Genomic DNA, 15,152 nt, shown 5'->3' with positions numbered 1-15,152 from the left:
CGACATAGAGAGAACGAGAGAGAGAAATAACGAGAGAGAAAGCAAGCGGTATAAGTAGTTGTGGGGTCGGGTAACTTCACGGGAATGGCAATCTCGTGAAGATGCGATGTAGGCTCGACAGAGAGTTCAAACTCTCTATGAGCTTCACGGATTCAGAATCCCGTGAAGTTTGCAATCAAAGAAAACTTTACGAATTGGCAATCCCGTGAAGATTGTTTTGTTTGGATACTACATTTAGTGCAGCTTAGTTTTATGCTAAACTACACGAGATTCGCAATCCCATGTAGTTCGTTCAACTTATTTAGCCATTTCGACCTAGTTTCAGCCAGGTGGCTGAAATTGGGTCTAAAATGCTAATCAAAATTGAAACAGATAGAAAATTCTAATTAAATTTTAAAAAGGGTCGGTTTTGAAAATTTGTCCTACATGTTCCAGAAAGAAAACTGGTTGTTTGTATCTTTTCGAAGTGGATCAAATTATAGTCAGGTATTTCCTTGGTTGGACAGTTACACTAAAGCATATAGATTATAGAATTACATTTAGGAGTCCTTGTCCAATGAAGGTAAATGATACTAAATATTTGGATGGAGAAGTAGAATAAGAATAGCGATGAAGAGTTGTAAATGGTGGGTCTTTAATGAGGACTATTTGATACTCATGGATGATCTAGGAGTGTTTGTTCTTATTTCCGCTAGTTGCAATTTTACCTACGGGTGACTTTTTGTATCCGTTGCTGCAGTTATTGGAAGGTAGCTATCGATATTACTACATTTACATACTTCTATGGAGATGCACAAACAAAAGCAAATGCATGTATATATCACATATAATGGAAAAATAGGCATGGGTTGATAGCTCATTTTGCAAAATGCTCACAAGAGATGGGAGTGGTGAGGTCCATTTACTTTAATGTTATAGTTTGACAGTATAAATATTTGATATTTCCTTCTTTAGAATAGCAAATGTTTGTTTCTGGTCCTATTTCTGAGGCATATACTCGTATTGAAATTTAATTCCCTCTTTTGTTGTCAGTTCAAATTTTGGCTTTTACATGGTGAGAACTTCAAAAGAGAAGCTGATTAAAGCTAAAGATGTCTTAACTTGTGGTCCGCCCTCTATGCTTGTTATGGAAACTGCTCTTATAACCCTTGCACATCTTGCGTTGTACAGTGAAGAAATCGAAAATGAGGTTGGTGGATTGCTTCTTTTTTTTCCTATTGATATCTTTCCCCTAAAGATTTAGTTAGTTTAGAATTTTATATCACTAATGGCTATATGTTGCAGATGGTTTTTAGTGATAACAGTTTTTATTTTGCCCATTATTTACATTTTTGACATAACTTTCCTATTCTCTATTTAAATGGACTCTCTTGGTTTCTCAAAGCATTATTTTTTCACATAAATGCGTCCATGAATGGCCATACTTTTAACATTGGATAGCGGATATATGAGAATCTTTGATATGTTTTCGTGAATTATTATTGTTTCTCACTCCTTTTTTGTTTTGTTATTAATATTGCACTATAATTGATAAATAAATTTTTATGATGCTAATTCTGGTGTTGATGAGATAACTGTATTTTACCTGACACTTTGACAGTGATTTAGTTATTTTGTATGATATAAATTGACATTCTGAGTAATATGTGTATCTAAATATTGTTATTTTGTGGTTCTGATTGGTCATTGGTCCCTCCTCACATGTATTCTATGTTTCTAAAGGTATTAGTATGTACCACATTTCAGGATATTGTCGTGTGGTCTTACTTGTGATGGTCGATAACTATTTATTTTTCATTCATTTCTTTTCTTAAATTCACATAATTATGACACACTCAAAATTAGTTTTCAAAGTCCCGAGTTGCAATTTTTCTTTTTTTTGCAACAAATATAAGATTCAGTGTCTCTTCTCAGGTTTTTTGTTTATCTAATTCCTCCCTCCATCCTTGTGGAGCTTGCTGATCTTAACTTGTGTGATTGCATGGAATGTTGGACAGTGAATTTATGAACTGTTTTTTGTGAAAATTACAACCGCAAATGTCATTACAATTTGAAGAAAATAGTTTCAAATTGCTGTTGGAGCCCTTTTTTAGCTGCAACTGCGTTAAAAAAATGAAGTGGTTTTTCAAAAAGGAAAAAAAGAAAATTTTGTTGCCAAGTTGATTGTTAGTCGCTTTGTAAAACTTGGTTCAATTTTCGAACTGTGGATCCAAAAGGATTGTAGTTGCAGCAAACAAACAACTCCTCTACAACTACAACAACCTTCTGTGAATTGTGATTGCAGCGGCAATTGCATTTTTTTGCAAACAAACAAGTCTTGCAATTTGATTTGTATGAGAAATTGAATTTCTTGAATCTCATTTAAATTTAAAATTGTTTGCATCTTGCTACCGTTAGTGAGGACAGATATCTTGCTTAGTTGTCAACATTGTATCTTTTTAATGATTGTTTATTCCGGTAATTGATTATTTATGTGAATTCGTAGGCTGTCTTCATGATTTGTGTAGTTGCTGCTATAGACCCCTCTCAAAGGTATTGTTAGTTTTCTTGGTTAAAGTTTATTTATTGTTAGTTTCGTGGTTAATGTTGCATTCCATTTTTTTTCTGTTCTCTCTTATTATTTTTATGAAATTTATTCTTTTAGGAAACTGACGTATGCACTTCTGGATAATTTATCGCAACAACTCAAGTATCCTTCTCGTACTAAGGTAATATCTTCATTTTTTTTTCTTTTTTTCTTGTTAAAAAATGTACAATGAGTTTCTTTATCAAGTTTTTGTGGTTATAAAGAGTAAGATAATAGGTATAACTTGTATAGTTATAAAGGGATCTTGTGTGTTCCCCTGAAAGACATATTCAAACATGGTGAATGACGCATCAGAACGCTAGCTTAAGAAACTACAAGGCCCCTCCGTAAAAAAATAAAAATTTTCCTCCAATGTCAGATAAGAAATACAAATACCGTTTTTGTTATCTCACAAATCTGTAATATACATTTCTATTATATCTCTATTTTATATATTACTTATGGCTGCAACTTAAATAATAATGATATTATTACCTGTGGCCCAATTCCCTACCTGATAACAAATATTCTCAAGGATCTAGTGAAGCCCCATTGGTCTGTGAGATTCATCTATGTTATTGATTACCTGCCAACAAAGCTATTACAGGGACATGAGCTCAGGGAATAACAAGTGACAAATCATGCTAAGCAGTTTATAACACTGGTTGGCTTGGTCTGTAGGGCTGTCTTGTCAATAGGCTTGTGCAGATAAACCCTCTTATATAGGGGATAAATCTTGGCTTATTTTAACTTCTGTTTTATTGGTATTGTATCGTTGATCAGTGATGCATGCAACGCATGTTAAAAATAAATCCTAGTTTTCCTTATAACCAGTGTTTTAAATGTCGGCCGACATGTCGGACATGTCGGCCGACATGTCGGGTTGAAGGTGCCAGCGACACAAGTCGGGCTTTCTTAAGTCGGATGTCGTTTTTGGGGAGAATATCGGATAAATCGGCGCAATATCGGCCATATCGGCCGATTTTTCAGGTTTGAAAAATCGGCCGATATGCTATTATATCGGTTTAAAGCTATTTTTTCTTAACAGTCAAATTACAAAACTGTCCCAGGTTGGCTTGGTGGTTGAAGTTTCAGGACTTGGGCACTTCTCTTTGTTAAATCGAATGATTAGTTTCATATCGAAGACCGTTTAGCATATCAAAGACCAAAATTGTTTCAGGATGCAATCGAGAATCAAAGTATGCTTATATTGAATTTAGAAATGCTTAGATTACATTTAGGACGTGGTATTATACATATATGCACTACCCGATATCGCAATCCGATATTTAGTTCATGTCCCCCGATATATCCCCGATTTCCGCTATCCGACATGGATTTCGGCCGTCCGACATGAACCCGACATCCGATATTTAAAACCTTGCTTATAACTCAATGTGACACTGTACCATGTAAACAGTAAATATGTAGCCTCAGGTACATGTATCAGATTCTAAGAGAATGCTGAAGACAGTATATGTTAAATTATTTTTATGTATAAGCCATATAGTTATATAACAACCCTCATTACTCATTAGTAACTGTCAACTAATCACATGTGTAGTCATTTGGAAATAATCATTAGTTACACGACACACATTCATTATAAGATCCCATCTGTGTTCCCGAAAGACATTGTCTTGAGCTCTACAATGGATGAACCATATTCCATCGACTCATATTTCTAGATTCATAAATATTTATCAGGAACCTTGTGACCCAAACAATGAAAATCTGTAATCGTTATTCTGTATAAGTTTATCTTTTTGTATGAAAAGATCATACATCATACTATAATTTAGTAATATAATTAATCCTTGAATATTCGGTAATTGAGGTTTCTTGTTGTTGTAGCCTTGTAGGTAATTGTCATTGCTCTAGTCGTCAAAATTTAACCTTTCTTTTATTTTAATTCTTATATTTCTCAGCTCTACAGTCCCAAGCTATTGGGTCGAGTTTTATTCCTATTTTTATGGTAACTTTTAAAACTAACTGACAAAATTTGCCTGTTGTATAATCATGTTAGATAGTAGGTTGAGTCATCTTAATGACCAATTCTATATGTCAATCACGTGATTCGCATCATATGAATTCTTGACAAAAGGAGGAAGGATTATAAGGGAATGCGGGAATATGGTCTCATAAGAGAGGACAGCCAAACAAAATGTTACGAGATAAGTAGATTAAGTATTTGGTATCATGTACAAGAGTTAACAAAGATTTATTGGAGAAGCGTGAGCTCACTTCTCTTCTCTCTTATTCTTCCTTTCCCTTTGCTTTCTCTGGCTGCGAGACTGTGACCTTTTCTTTCTTCTTTTTCTTTCTCCCCATCTCATTATCTCTTCTTTCTTTTCAACCCCCCACCCCCCCCCCCCCCCCACCCACCCACACACACACACACCAAAAAAAAAAAAGTTTTGCAAGAGGATGGCATAATGATCCGTCCCCCATTCATACTTCCAATGCTTAAGGCCGCCCAAACTGCTTAAAGCTATTTTGCCTGGATCATAAACTTTTCCCTTAAACACCTCTGATTCTAATATTTATGCATAAGTTACAAACACAATGAACTTTTTAACCCAATGAAGTCTTATTCAGAATTCAGGTTGCTTACAGATCGTAGCAAATTTCAAACCATTCCATGTATATTTATGCACGCACCCATATACACACAGAAGGTCAGTTGTTTTAGGAGGTAAATTCCTCATATATGTTATAATATATACGTGCATGTGTGTGTACACACATGCATGTATGGACACACATGTTATATTTATGTATGTATACATCTATTTATGCGTGGATGTGTATGTGTGTGTATAGGAAAAATCATGTGTAGGCCCCAAATTAAAAACCCTCATGTGACCAAGCCCGTTCACTTTTTGGCCATGTGTTTTGGCCCCTTGACCCAAGTTCTCATGTGGAAAAGCCCCTTTTTAGCTTTTATCCCCAAAATACCCTCACCTTCAACCTCTCATCTCTTTTTTGTAGACCCATTAATTATTTTCCTCCTTATTCTCCTCAACCATTATCTCTTTCACCACCACCTCTGCCATCAAATCATCCTCCTCTTTCGTCTCATTTTTTTCAACTATTATCTTTCCGGCCGCCACGACAACTTCTTTGTCATTTTCATCTTTTCTCAACCATCTCTTCCTTCTCTCACCATCACCACCGCATCACCAAAAAATCGTCTCCTTTGATTGAAATGGTCATCTTTTAAAATCAAGTGAAAGCTAACACTTAAACAGATAAGTTAACATATAAGACTTGCAATTACGATCTAACAATTAAAGATAACACGTGAGGTCTAAAGTTAAAATCTAACAGTTTCAGAACTTTTATACTAATTTCAATTATTAGACATTATCTTTGTACCTCATATGTTAACCTTAGACCTTACGTGTTAACTTTCATTATTAGATGTTAATTTTAAATCTCACTGTTAACTTTAGACCTCATGTCAATTTTAATTGTTAGACGTTAACTGTAATGTTAACTTTACCTATTAAGTATTAACTTCAGTATAACCTTAGAAAATGGTTATTTTATCCAAGGAATACGGCTTTAAGAGATGAGGCATATGACTTTTAGAGATGAGGCGACAATTATGGAAGAACGAGAAAATGGAAATGGAGGAAGAAAGAGAAGGGTGAAAATAAAAATAAAATGGAAGAGGAGGGACGGGAAGAAAGGTGACTGGAGATGGGCTAAGGAGAGAAGACGGAGATGGATGAGCGGAGGAAGAATGGGGGAAACAGAAAAAAGGACGATGATGGAGTAAGAATAGAGGACAGAGAAGCGAGGAGAATAAAAGTTAGATGAAGAAGTAGAGAGGAAGGAGGGCGAGTGGGAGAAAAAAGAGGAGAGGGGGTGGAATGGAGAAGGGAGGAGGGTGATGGTAGGGAAGAAGAGAGGAGGCCGAATGGAGAAAGAGAGAGAATACAAGAGGAGGAAGGAGAGGAGGAAGAAGATACGAGTTATTTTAGGGATGTGAGGAAGATATTAGTTGGGGAGGTCTTTTTGACATAAGAATTTGGGTCAAGGGGCAACACATAAGGCCAAAAAGTCAATGGACTTGGTCACATGAGGGTTCTTAATTTGGGGCCTAGACACAATTTTCCACACACAAGACATACATATACACACACACACAAATATTTACACACACACATACACGTCCATGTCTACATAAATAGATGTGTGTGTATGTATTTATGTGTGTGTCTGTATGTATGTATGTGTTGCGGCAATCATGGTCTTTACCATTGCTAATTGGCCTACTATATTGGTTTTTAATGTTTTCATTTTTCTTTCTGCATTGTTCACACAATGTTCTTCACATGAATGAAATGTGATTTTTTCTACAGTTTCTTTTTAAAGTGAGCTTAGATTGCAGATGGAATTGTAAGGTTTTCACCATTTTAAAGTTTTATGTGAAATATGGTGTTTGACAGTATCTAGATGAATTAATCGGATCAATCATTGCTCGCTGGGTAGCTTGTGAAGTAAGCTTGTTGGCACTGACTGAGGTGAGGCCGATGCATTCTCTTACCTGATATTGCAAATTTTATTGAATATGATGTTAGAGAAGAGAACTTTCTATTTTTGTCTTGTAAATTCTTACACAATGGTAATTTGTAAGCTAGATTTTGATGTGTGCTTAGAGTATCAACATGACATTGTTGAAACATACACTTATTACATGAAGAAATTTGAACCTACTTCATTTCTCAGATACATTACATTATGTGCTTTATGTTGACATTGTTGCTTTTAACTACAATGTCTTAACAACAGGAATATCCAAAAAAATGTATAATAATGCAAAGTTTGTCCATTTACTGGTTCGAGGAAGTGGGCTCTGCATCCATATCTTTGGTCTCCTCTATATGCCTAACACACTTAGTCTTATTTGGCACTATGTGCGTTAAGAATAGTTCTTTGGGGTCATATTAACTGGCACTGCAAACAACTCATGAGATTGTATTCCACAGCAGATTAAATTGGAACTTCTCTTTATGCATTTTTAAAATATTTATATTCTAATGCAATGTATTTCTGATGGCATTGATCATGACTTATTTTTGCCTATTTGTTATGGGTTTCGGTAAGTTGAGCTAAATTTGCAGGTAAAACTCGATTTGTCTACTTAATCTAATGATTATGCATTTGAACATTTGATTCTGAAATGCGAGGACACCAGATGAAGGCCTAAGCTGTCCAGTGCATTTTTTCAAACTATAAATACTTTTTTCTGGCATAAAGTGTATAAACTAATTTCATTTGGAATATTACCAACATAACGATGCTGTTACCTGCATCCCATTTTGTTTGAGACTGAGAATTCTTATAATTTTTATGTTCCACATTTTTTGTCATGATGTTTTTATATATTCCCTTATTATTAGGAAAAACACAAGCCCAATATTTCCTGATGTACTAAATAAAAATGCTCGTCTATACACCTCCGTGCACTTCTTTTATGGTTTCACGTGATCAAATGCCATGAGGATTAAAAAATCCTGAAAGGATAGAAAGGAAAAAGGATAGAAAAGATGAAACAACGGTGAAACAGGAAACAAACAGAAGAAACTGGCTATATATTTTATGTAGCTTACATTAGGCAATATAGCAAGGAGTTGCTTTTTCAGTTCCTTTGACTTGTTTCCAGTGGTATAGATTCATAAAGCTGTCATATAAGAATATACACCTTTTTCATGGTTCTGCTATGTCATGCGATCTAATCACAAAGAATCTGTAAGAGGTAAATTAATTACTAGATCTTAAAGTGTTGCTTTGATTAGACAGGAATGCATATGGAAATATACAAATATATAACCTGTCGCTGGATCTAATTATTTTGAACTCGTCTTTGCCACTTTTATACTCGCTTCCAATCCCACGTTTGTCCATGTCTCCCAAGTGGTTGTCATTGGCTTTTGTTCTTAAAAGAATTGTGACAAAAATTACTGTTCATACATGCTTTCCAAAGCCTGTGGCAACTTTTGATGTATAATTGCAATGCAACGCCTACAAAATATGGTGAATAACGAGGCAGGCTTGGGTTAGGAACTTAGCTTATCATGCATGTATTGTTTAGTTGAAGCATTATATAATTTGATTTGAATTTTGTTGATATCTAGTCGGGGAGCAATATGGTTCAGATATTTGATTTTCTTGAAATCCTTGTTATTTATGCACAAGTTCACACAACTGTGCAGTATGTATTCCGTACTTTTATATTTCAACCAACTGGATTGCGAATGGTGTATGTGAGCTCATAAAAAGTTTGTGATTGTTTATACTCTTTACCTCTTTCTACTATCATCTTTTAGGTTTGTACAGATAGCTTGTTCCTTAATGTAGTTTTAGTTGAGATTCAACTTCAGAATTGCATCTTTCCCTTATTTCATTATTTAATTTAGAATTTCAGGTCATGATTGTCTTTTTGTATTTCTCATATTTCTGTTTTGTACTTCTTTATTTTTACTTGCTCATCTTTTTCTTGCTATATGTTCATGTTCTAGTTTTCCTAAATGGGAAAAAAAGAAAAAGAAAAAGATTTTTGTCTTTAATGTCAATGCTTTGCAGGTGCAAGATCTTTTTGTTAATTTATCAGAGCCAAAACTCTTCATGCTGTATTGCTGCCCTTGGTTGCTCCCACCTCTTATTTTGAAAAGGGATTTTTCCAGTCTTAATTGGGTATCTAAGGTAAATTGTTTTTCATGTATTCCTGTGTAAATTTATTGCTTCGTTACATTGCCTTTTTGTGATTGTGTTGGAGTAGTTGTTAAATCACTTGTAATACATGGCCAATTTGCGCCTACTTTTGCACAACATTCCATAGGCCAGAGCAGGTTTTGGGTTTTATTATCTATTGAAACTCTTTGTTTTCAGCTCTGCCTATTTTTTCTTTATAGTTGGCTGCCAGTTGGTGTATCTCAAATTACTGGTCAAAATTTTCACCACATCAAACATCCCTCTTTGTCTTTAGTTGGTACTCAGTTTAATTTTCTTCCAACTTGTTGTGGATGAGATTAATGAAGAGTTGACGGTGATGCTTCTTCATGTCCTATGCAGCTTTATCAAGTCGAATCACTTGGACGACAACGATAACAATGTGGTTTTTTACTTCAGTACAACATCTTGTTTTCTAGCTGGGAGCTTACAGCTCATTTATGTAAAACATAGATTCGCATCCTTGTATAATGAGGAAGATGCACCTTTATTACTTTAAAAGTTTAAATTGCTTAAAATCAAACTTTCGAAGCATAGCTAGCGATCAGAAAAAAGATGCAAACAAAACTAGTTCTAAGTATTACAATCTTTCTTTATACATTTAAGAACCTTAAGAACTGCAGGGCTTACATTAGATAATCTTGTACTACTGCTTCTGGAAAATTGTTATATATGCTGGATTATGTGGCGATATCTTAAACTGTTGAGTGGCTAATATATTTAGCCCCCCCCCTTTTTTTCTCTTCTTTTTCTTCTCTTTCTTTTATTTATGTTTTCCTAATTATTACTTTGGAGTTTATTGATTGTATTTTTTTTTTTTTCTCCTTTGGCTTTATCGTTGTTTTTTGTCTATTTTTGTTCATTCTTTTTATATTTTTTTTATATATTATTTGTATCTTTCTATTTTGTTCTTTTTTGTTCTCATATTGATGTTTTTTTATTTTTTTTTTCTTATTTGTTCTTTCTGATTTATTTTTATTTGTTTATACTTTTATTCTTGTCTTTCTTATTATTTGTCTTTTCTGTTATTTCTTCTCTTATCTTTTCTTATTTTCTTTATATATTATTTTTTTATATAATTTTACTATCTTATCTATGTTTTTTTTTTTTATGTCCTTTCTTTCTTTCTGCAAAGGAATTTTTCATTCTTCTGTATTTTTCGTTATTTTATTTTTTTTTTTTCTATTTTTTTTTTCTTTCTTCATATTTTGTTTTATAATATTTTTTTTCTTTTCTTTTTTTTTTTTCTTTTTTCTTTTTTCTATTATATTTATTTTCTTTATTGATTCTTTTTTTTTCTTATCTTTTTTCTTATTTATTTTTATTATTTTTTATATATTTTTGTCATTTTTTTTTAATTTCCTGAGCTTGAGAGAGATGAACTTATAAAGAAAAATATGGTATGCATCTGATCTTATTGATTGCTTAATCTTGTTATCATTTTTCGTTGTCTTGATTTCTTCTTGAAGTTGAATGTATTTGCATTTTTAATGATATACAATGGACTTTTCTAGTTTTTCGTTGGATCATGCATGTTAGGTTATTCTAGAATGTAAGCATTAAAAAGTATAGATCTGAAGCATCTTTCTGATGGTATCATGGTATTGAATTTGGAATTTTTGGTAGTTTATGAGGTATCTACTTGCATAACTGTTGATCCTTGTACCTATAGATCTGCTTATTTGTACTTGATGTAGCTTTCTGTTAATCTTGGAATGTTCAACTTTAATGAGGCAATACATTTTGCGACATGTTTCTGTTAGTTGCTCATTTAGATGACACCATGTGTTTTACCTATGCAATATCCATTCTTTAAATCCTTTGTTATATATTTGTAAAGCTTACAGTCTTACAGAGGTTACCTTTTTCTGAGCAGAAGACATATACCCACCAGCGAACTCTTAAGCACTCAGTTCTTTTGGATAATCACACAAATAGCATTATTAAAATTATTAGTGTTGACTTTTTATTTGTAGATATGTCCAAAGATTTCAAAAGGACTTCTGTTTTGCATAAAACAATGGAAACCTAATTTTTCCTAGATTTTGCATATATCTATTTAAAATGACACCATTCCAGTGCAAAAGGATCTGTTCAGAGCCTGGCAGAATAAACTAGGCCAACCACAAAACCTTGAGCTGGAAGGTCTTTTTGTAATTGAATTTGAAGTAAATTCTCCCTAAAATACTCAAACTTGTAGAAATTTTTTTTGGCATTTAATTTAGTCAGAGCATGTTAACATTGGTATCTTCAATGTGAAAATATCTAGTGCAGGTAATACTTCCTGCGATTGTAAGTATGTAATTATGAATCAGCCACTTAGAAATGGAAAATTCTCGCAAATGACTTTTTGCAACAAAATATGCCATTCCAACTATTTTACAACAAATCAAACACGGGAAAATGAATTTTGAAGTACATTTCTGCAGAAAAATACAAATATCCGAACTGACAACTTTGAAGTAAATTTCCTGTGTTGCATGCAACATACGTTGCATTTATAATTGCAGCATGCCTAACGGACTCTTAGCATCAACCCTGAATGTATGGTAATAAATTCCTGATATGAAACGAGTCATAAACCTAGGACTCATGTGAGGCGGTATGTCTACTGTAGTGTAGTTTTGGGATGACCAAGGAAGTCATGGACTTGAATTCAAAATAGATTGCTTATCTCGTAGTACCAACATTTCGGGACCAAATTATTCCATTTATATTCAATCTTTCAATATGAAAAGCATTACCTTAATGTTGTTATGGGATAGATCGTGATATTATTCCAGCACTCTGCGTTGCTGCCTTGCATTTGAGCGCATCGTCATTTTTGTGACAACTATTCCACAGTGCTGGTTGGTTTTCCCATTGATAACCTATTTGTCCATATGAATGTTTTTCAGGTATCAATCATCAGCTTTCTTTTGTCACTTACATCCTCTTGTGCCGACCCAGAGATGCCTTCTTTTACAAAAGACACTGTTGTGCTATCAGTGCAAACCATTGTTGATGGCTTTTTTGAGATGTACAGTGTTGTTTTCAAAATTTCTGTTTCTGTCCAATCTGTGAACGTGTTGTGATATTGATTTAGTGTTTCCTACTATAAATATTACAGGGACGAATCTCCGAAAACTGTTGGAGTTGTTGATAAAATCAATATTTTTCGCCCCGACAGGGTTTTTAAGGTAAAATTTCTGCATCATTTGTTCAGTATTCTTGCTGATTTTAATGTATGCTTGAATTCCTAACTTGGCTTTACTGTGAGCTTGAATATGTAGTTTCTGGTTGAGATACACTATCAAATTACAATTGCTATTCATCCTCGGCACAAATGTCATCGGTTGTCTGCCATTGAAGCTCTTATCCAAATTATTGGGCATAGAGCTACTGTTTCCAGTACTTCCAAGTAAGATTGCCATTTTACTTCTATAAGATCAGTGTTACATGGTAAACAACATATGCAGAGAAAACTCTAATGCTGGGTAATACTACAATCTGTGAGATATAAACAGGTAGTTGGTGAAAATTCTATTATGTTTAGAACTTAGGACTTGAACCAATGTGATCATTTGTCATTTTTATGTAATGGAAGATGATTAAATAGCACGAAAATCAATTTTTTTAGAATGTAATATATGACCGAGATATGTCAACATTCATATTAGCCAATAAAGGCAGTCAATGAGGAGTAACATATACGATTTTGGAGATAAAATGAGATACATGTATGGAACTATTAGGTATATATGGAACTAAATGAATCAGAGGTGAGTTTTTGCAGTTGATAGGTGTAGTTCAGTGTTTTTTGTGTGTGCGCGTGTGTGGGGCTGTCTAGGATACGAAATGTTAATGAGGATAGTTGGGTTTGTTTGTTCAGTCTGCTAGTTGAGTTGCCATACTTGTTAAAACCAAAATAATGGAAGATAAGAAAGAAGCTGGTCGATTCAAAATTCGATTTTTTCAGTTTTCATATTTTGTATACAGTTTTAGGATAATTCTTTTAAGTGTGTTGTTAACCAGTGAAGAAACTTCAGTGTTTGCATCATTTTTGTACAGCTGATCTTTTGATGCCTAGCCTATCCTTTTATAGTCATGACTGAATTTGCCTTGATATCCATCAACTGGTGTATTTTATCAGAAAATCTTTAGCAAATTCATATAATCTTCTATCCATATTTTTTTATCAGATCAGAAGAGTTTAGCAAATACCTATGTCTTCTATCCATACATTTTCTCTCTAATTGTCTGTATAATATAAATCTGGACGCGCTAGAACTTCTTGTCAATTCAATGGGCATTACTTAAGTGTTATAGTCTTATAGAACCCAATTACCATTATTGTGTCGGGTTATGTTCAGAACAACATTGTTCAGGCATTGATTTCATTGCTCGGCTATAATTATCATGCTGGAAATTCTATAAAAAACAGAAAAAAAAGAAGAGTTAGATTTTTCGTTTTCCGGTGTTCTTTGAAGGAAGCTTGTCTTTTTCAGGACAAGGTATGGTTAGTTTACTCGTTTCCCGTGAAGGTATGACTTTTGTCATTAGTTGTTGAGCTTCACTTCTTATGCTGAATTATTTAAGAACATTTAATCATGGGGCTTTCAAGTATGTTTCTTTTTATCTCTTTGTGTTATGTTAACCAGATTCTTGTTCGACCAATGTTTGTTATCAAATCTATTGCAGTTACATTTTCAATATATTGGGGCAACTCATTGATAAGCAGTCGTTACAAGATCAATGCTGTCGTATCCTCTCTACACTTCTCGAAGTATTCAAAGTTGACTGTAAAAAGGATGTTATTTGTGTGCTCGGAGAACAGTTACAGGTATTTCCAGTGTCATCTTTCTAACATCCTTTATTATCCTTTATCAGACTTGTTTGACTTGCCTATTGTGGGGTTCTCCAGTTTTTAGTTTCAAAGCTGGTTGCCTGTTGCATTCCTTCTGTAAACAAGGGTGGTAGGGGTGAAGGCCCTTCATCAAGAGTCATCACATTGCTTCATCAACTTACTGTGGATGCGGACATATCTCTTAGTGATTACATCCGAGTAGGTTCTCTGCTAATTTTTCTGTGTGCAACAGCTTTCCCATTTGTTCTCATTTTTTCCCCTGCACACTATCTAATATTGCAGATTGACACTTTTCGTCATGCTTTCAATTTTCTATACACCATCTAATATAGCTGAAGATAATGTCTTTAGACCTTCCTACATTATACAGGAGTTGGAACCATTTCCTGAAATTGATTGCTTGGAGAGAATGAGGAAATATCATGAAGAACTTTGTAAAACTTACACTTCAAGGGACCGCTTTTTAATGGTAAATATTGTCATCTGCTTTCTCTTTCATTTGTTTTGTCTTTTTTGCATGTTGAATATCTTACATCTCATATTTTTATTGTTTTTCTAGTTTGTCCGTAGAAGTTTGTACCTTCCAAAAGGGTTGCTTCCTTGGAGGTATCTAGTTGTTGACGTCATTGAATCATCACTTCTGTCCCCTCTTGTGTTTTGCCTTGTATCTAGTCCCTAATGTCTGATACTTGTTCCAGTCTGCGAGCCCTGCACAGAAATTTGAGGGAAATTGTTTTTCAAGAAACCTCAGTCACAAACAAGTATGGAGATGGTCATTGTTGGAGTTGTGATCCTGAAGTCGTTACTGCTGTCTGGAATCTTGTTCATCTGTGTAACTCAAGTGAAGCTGATGATATGAGCGGCCTTCTTGCAGATTTCATTTCTAGGGTTTGATTCGAACTTTCTATGCCATCTTATTTCATTTCTAGGGTTTGATTCGAACTTTCTATGCCATCTTTTTTTATCTCCTATATTTGTAATTTTATATGTTTTGGTTTT

General features: G+C 34.0%; 1 protein-coding gene across 1 annotated transcript in view; it reads left to right on the top strand.

Annotated features, from left to right (window-relative positions):
• The window catches only part of LOC109845768 (serine/threonine-protein kinase ATM), a 107,350-nt gene that overhangs the window by 52,542 nt on the left and 39,656 nt on the right, over window positions 1-15,152 (top strand). Inside the window, exons 26-39 of the mRNA XM_020415037.1 lie at window positions 1,033-1,189; window positions 2,486-2,532; window positions 2,645-2,708; window positions 7,024-7,098; window positions 9,161-9,296; window positions 10,667-10,707; window positions 12,205-12,326; window positions 12,417-12,486; window positions 12,580-12,707; window positions 13,988-14,129; window positions 14,211-14,351; window positions 14,524-14,622; window positions 14,713-14,759; window positions 14,852-15,041. Coding sequence (XP_020270626.1) covers window positions 1,033-1,189; window positions 2,486-2,532; window positions 2,645-2,708; window positions 7,024-7,098; window positions 9,161-9,296; window positions 10,667-10,707; window positions 12,205-12,326; window positions 12,417-12,486; window positions 12,580-12,707; window positions 13,988-14,129; window positions 14,211-14,351; window positions 14,524-14,622; window positions 14,713-14,759; window positions 14,852-15,041 — 1,459 coding nt within the window. The remainder of the gene's footprint in view (window positions 1-1,032; window positions 1,190-2,485; window positions 2,533-2,644; window positions 2,709-7,023; window positions 7,099-9,160; window positions 9,297-10,666; window positions 10,708-12,204; window positions 12,327-12,416; window positions 12,487-12,579; window positions 12,708-13,987; window positions 14,130-14,210; window positions 14,352-14,523; window positions 14,623-14,712; window positions 14,760-14,851; window positions 15,042-15,152) is intronic.

Source organism: Asparagus officinalis, chromosome 6, assembly GCF_001876935.1.
Source record: "Asparagus officinalis chromosome 6, Aspof.V1, whole genome shotgun sequence".
Lineage (NCBI taxonomy): Eukaryota > Viridiplantae > Streptophyta > Magnoliopsida > Asparagales > Asparagaceae > Asparagus > Asparagus officinalis.
This window is presented reverse-complemented; position numbering and strand designations above follow the sequence as displayed.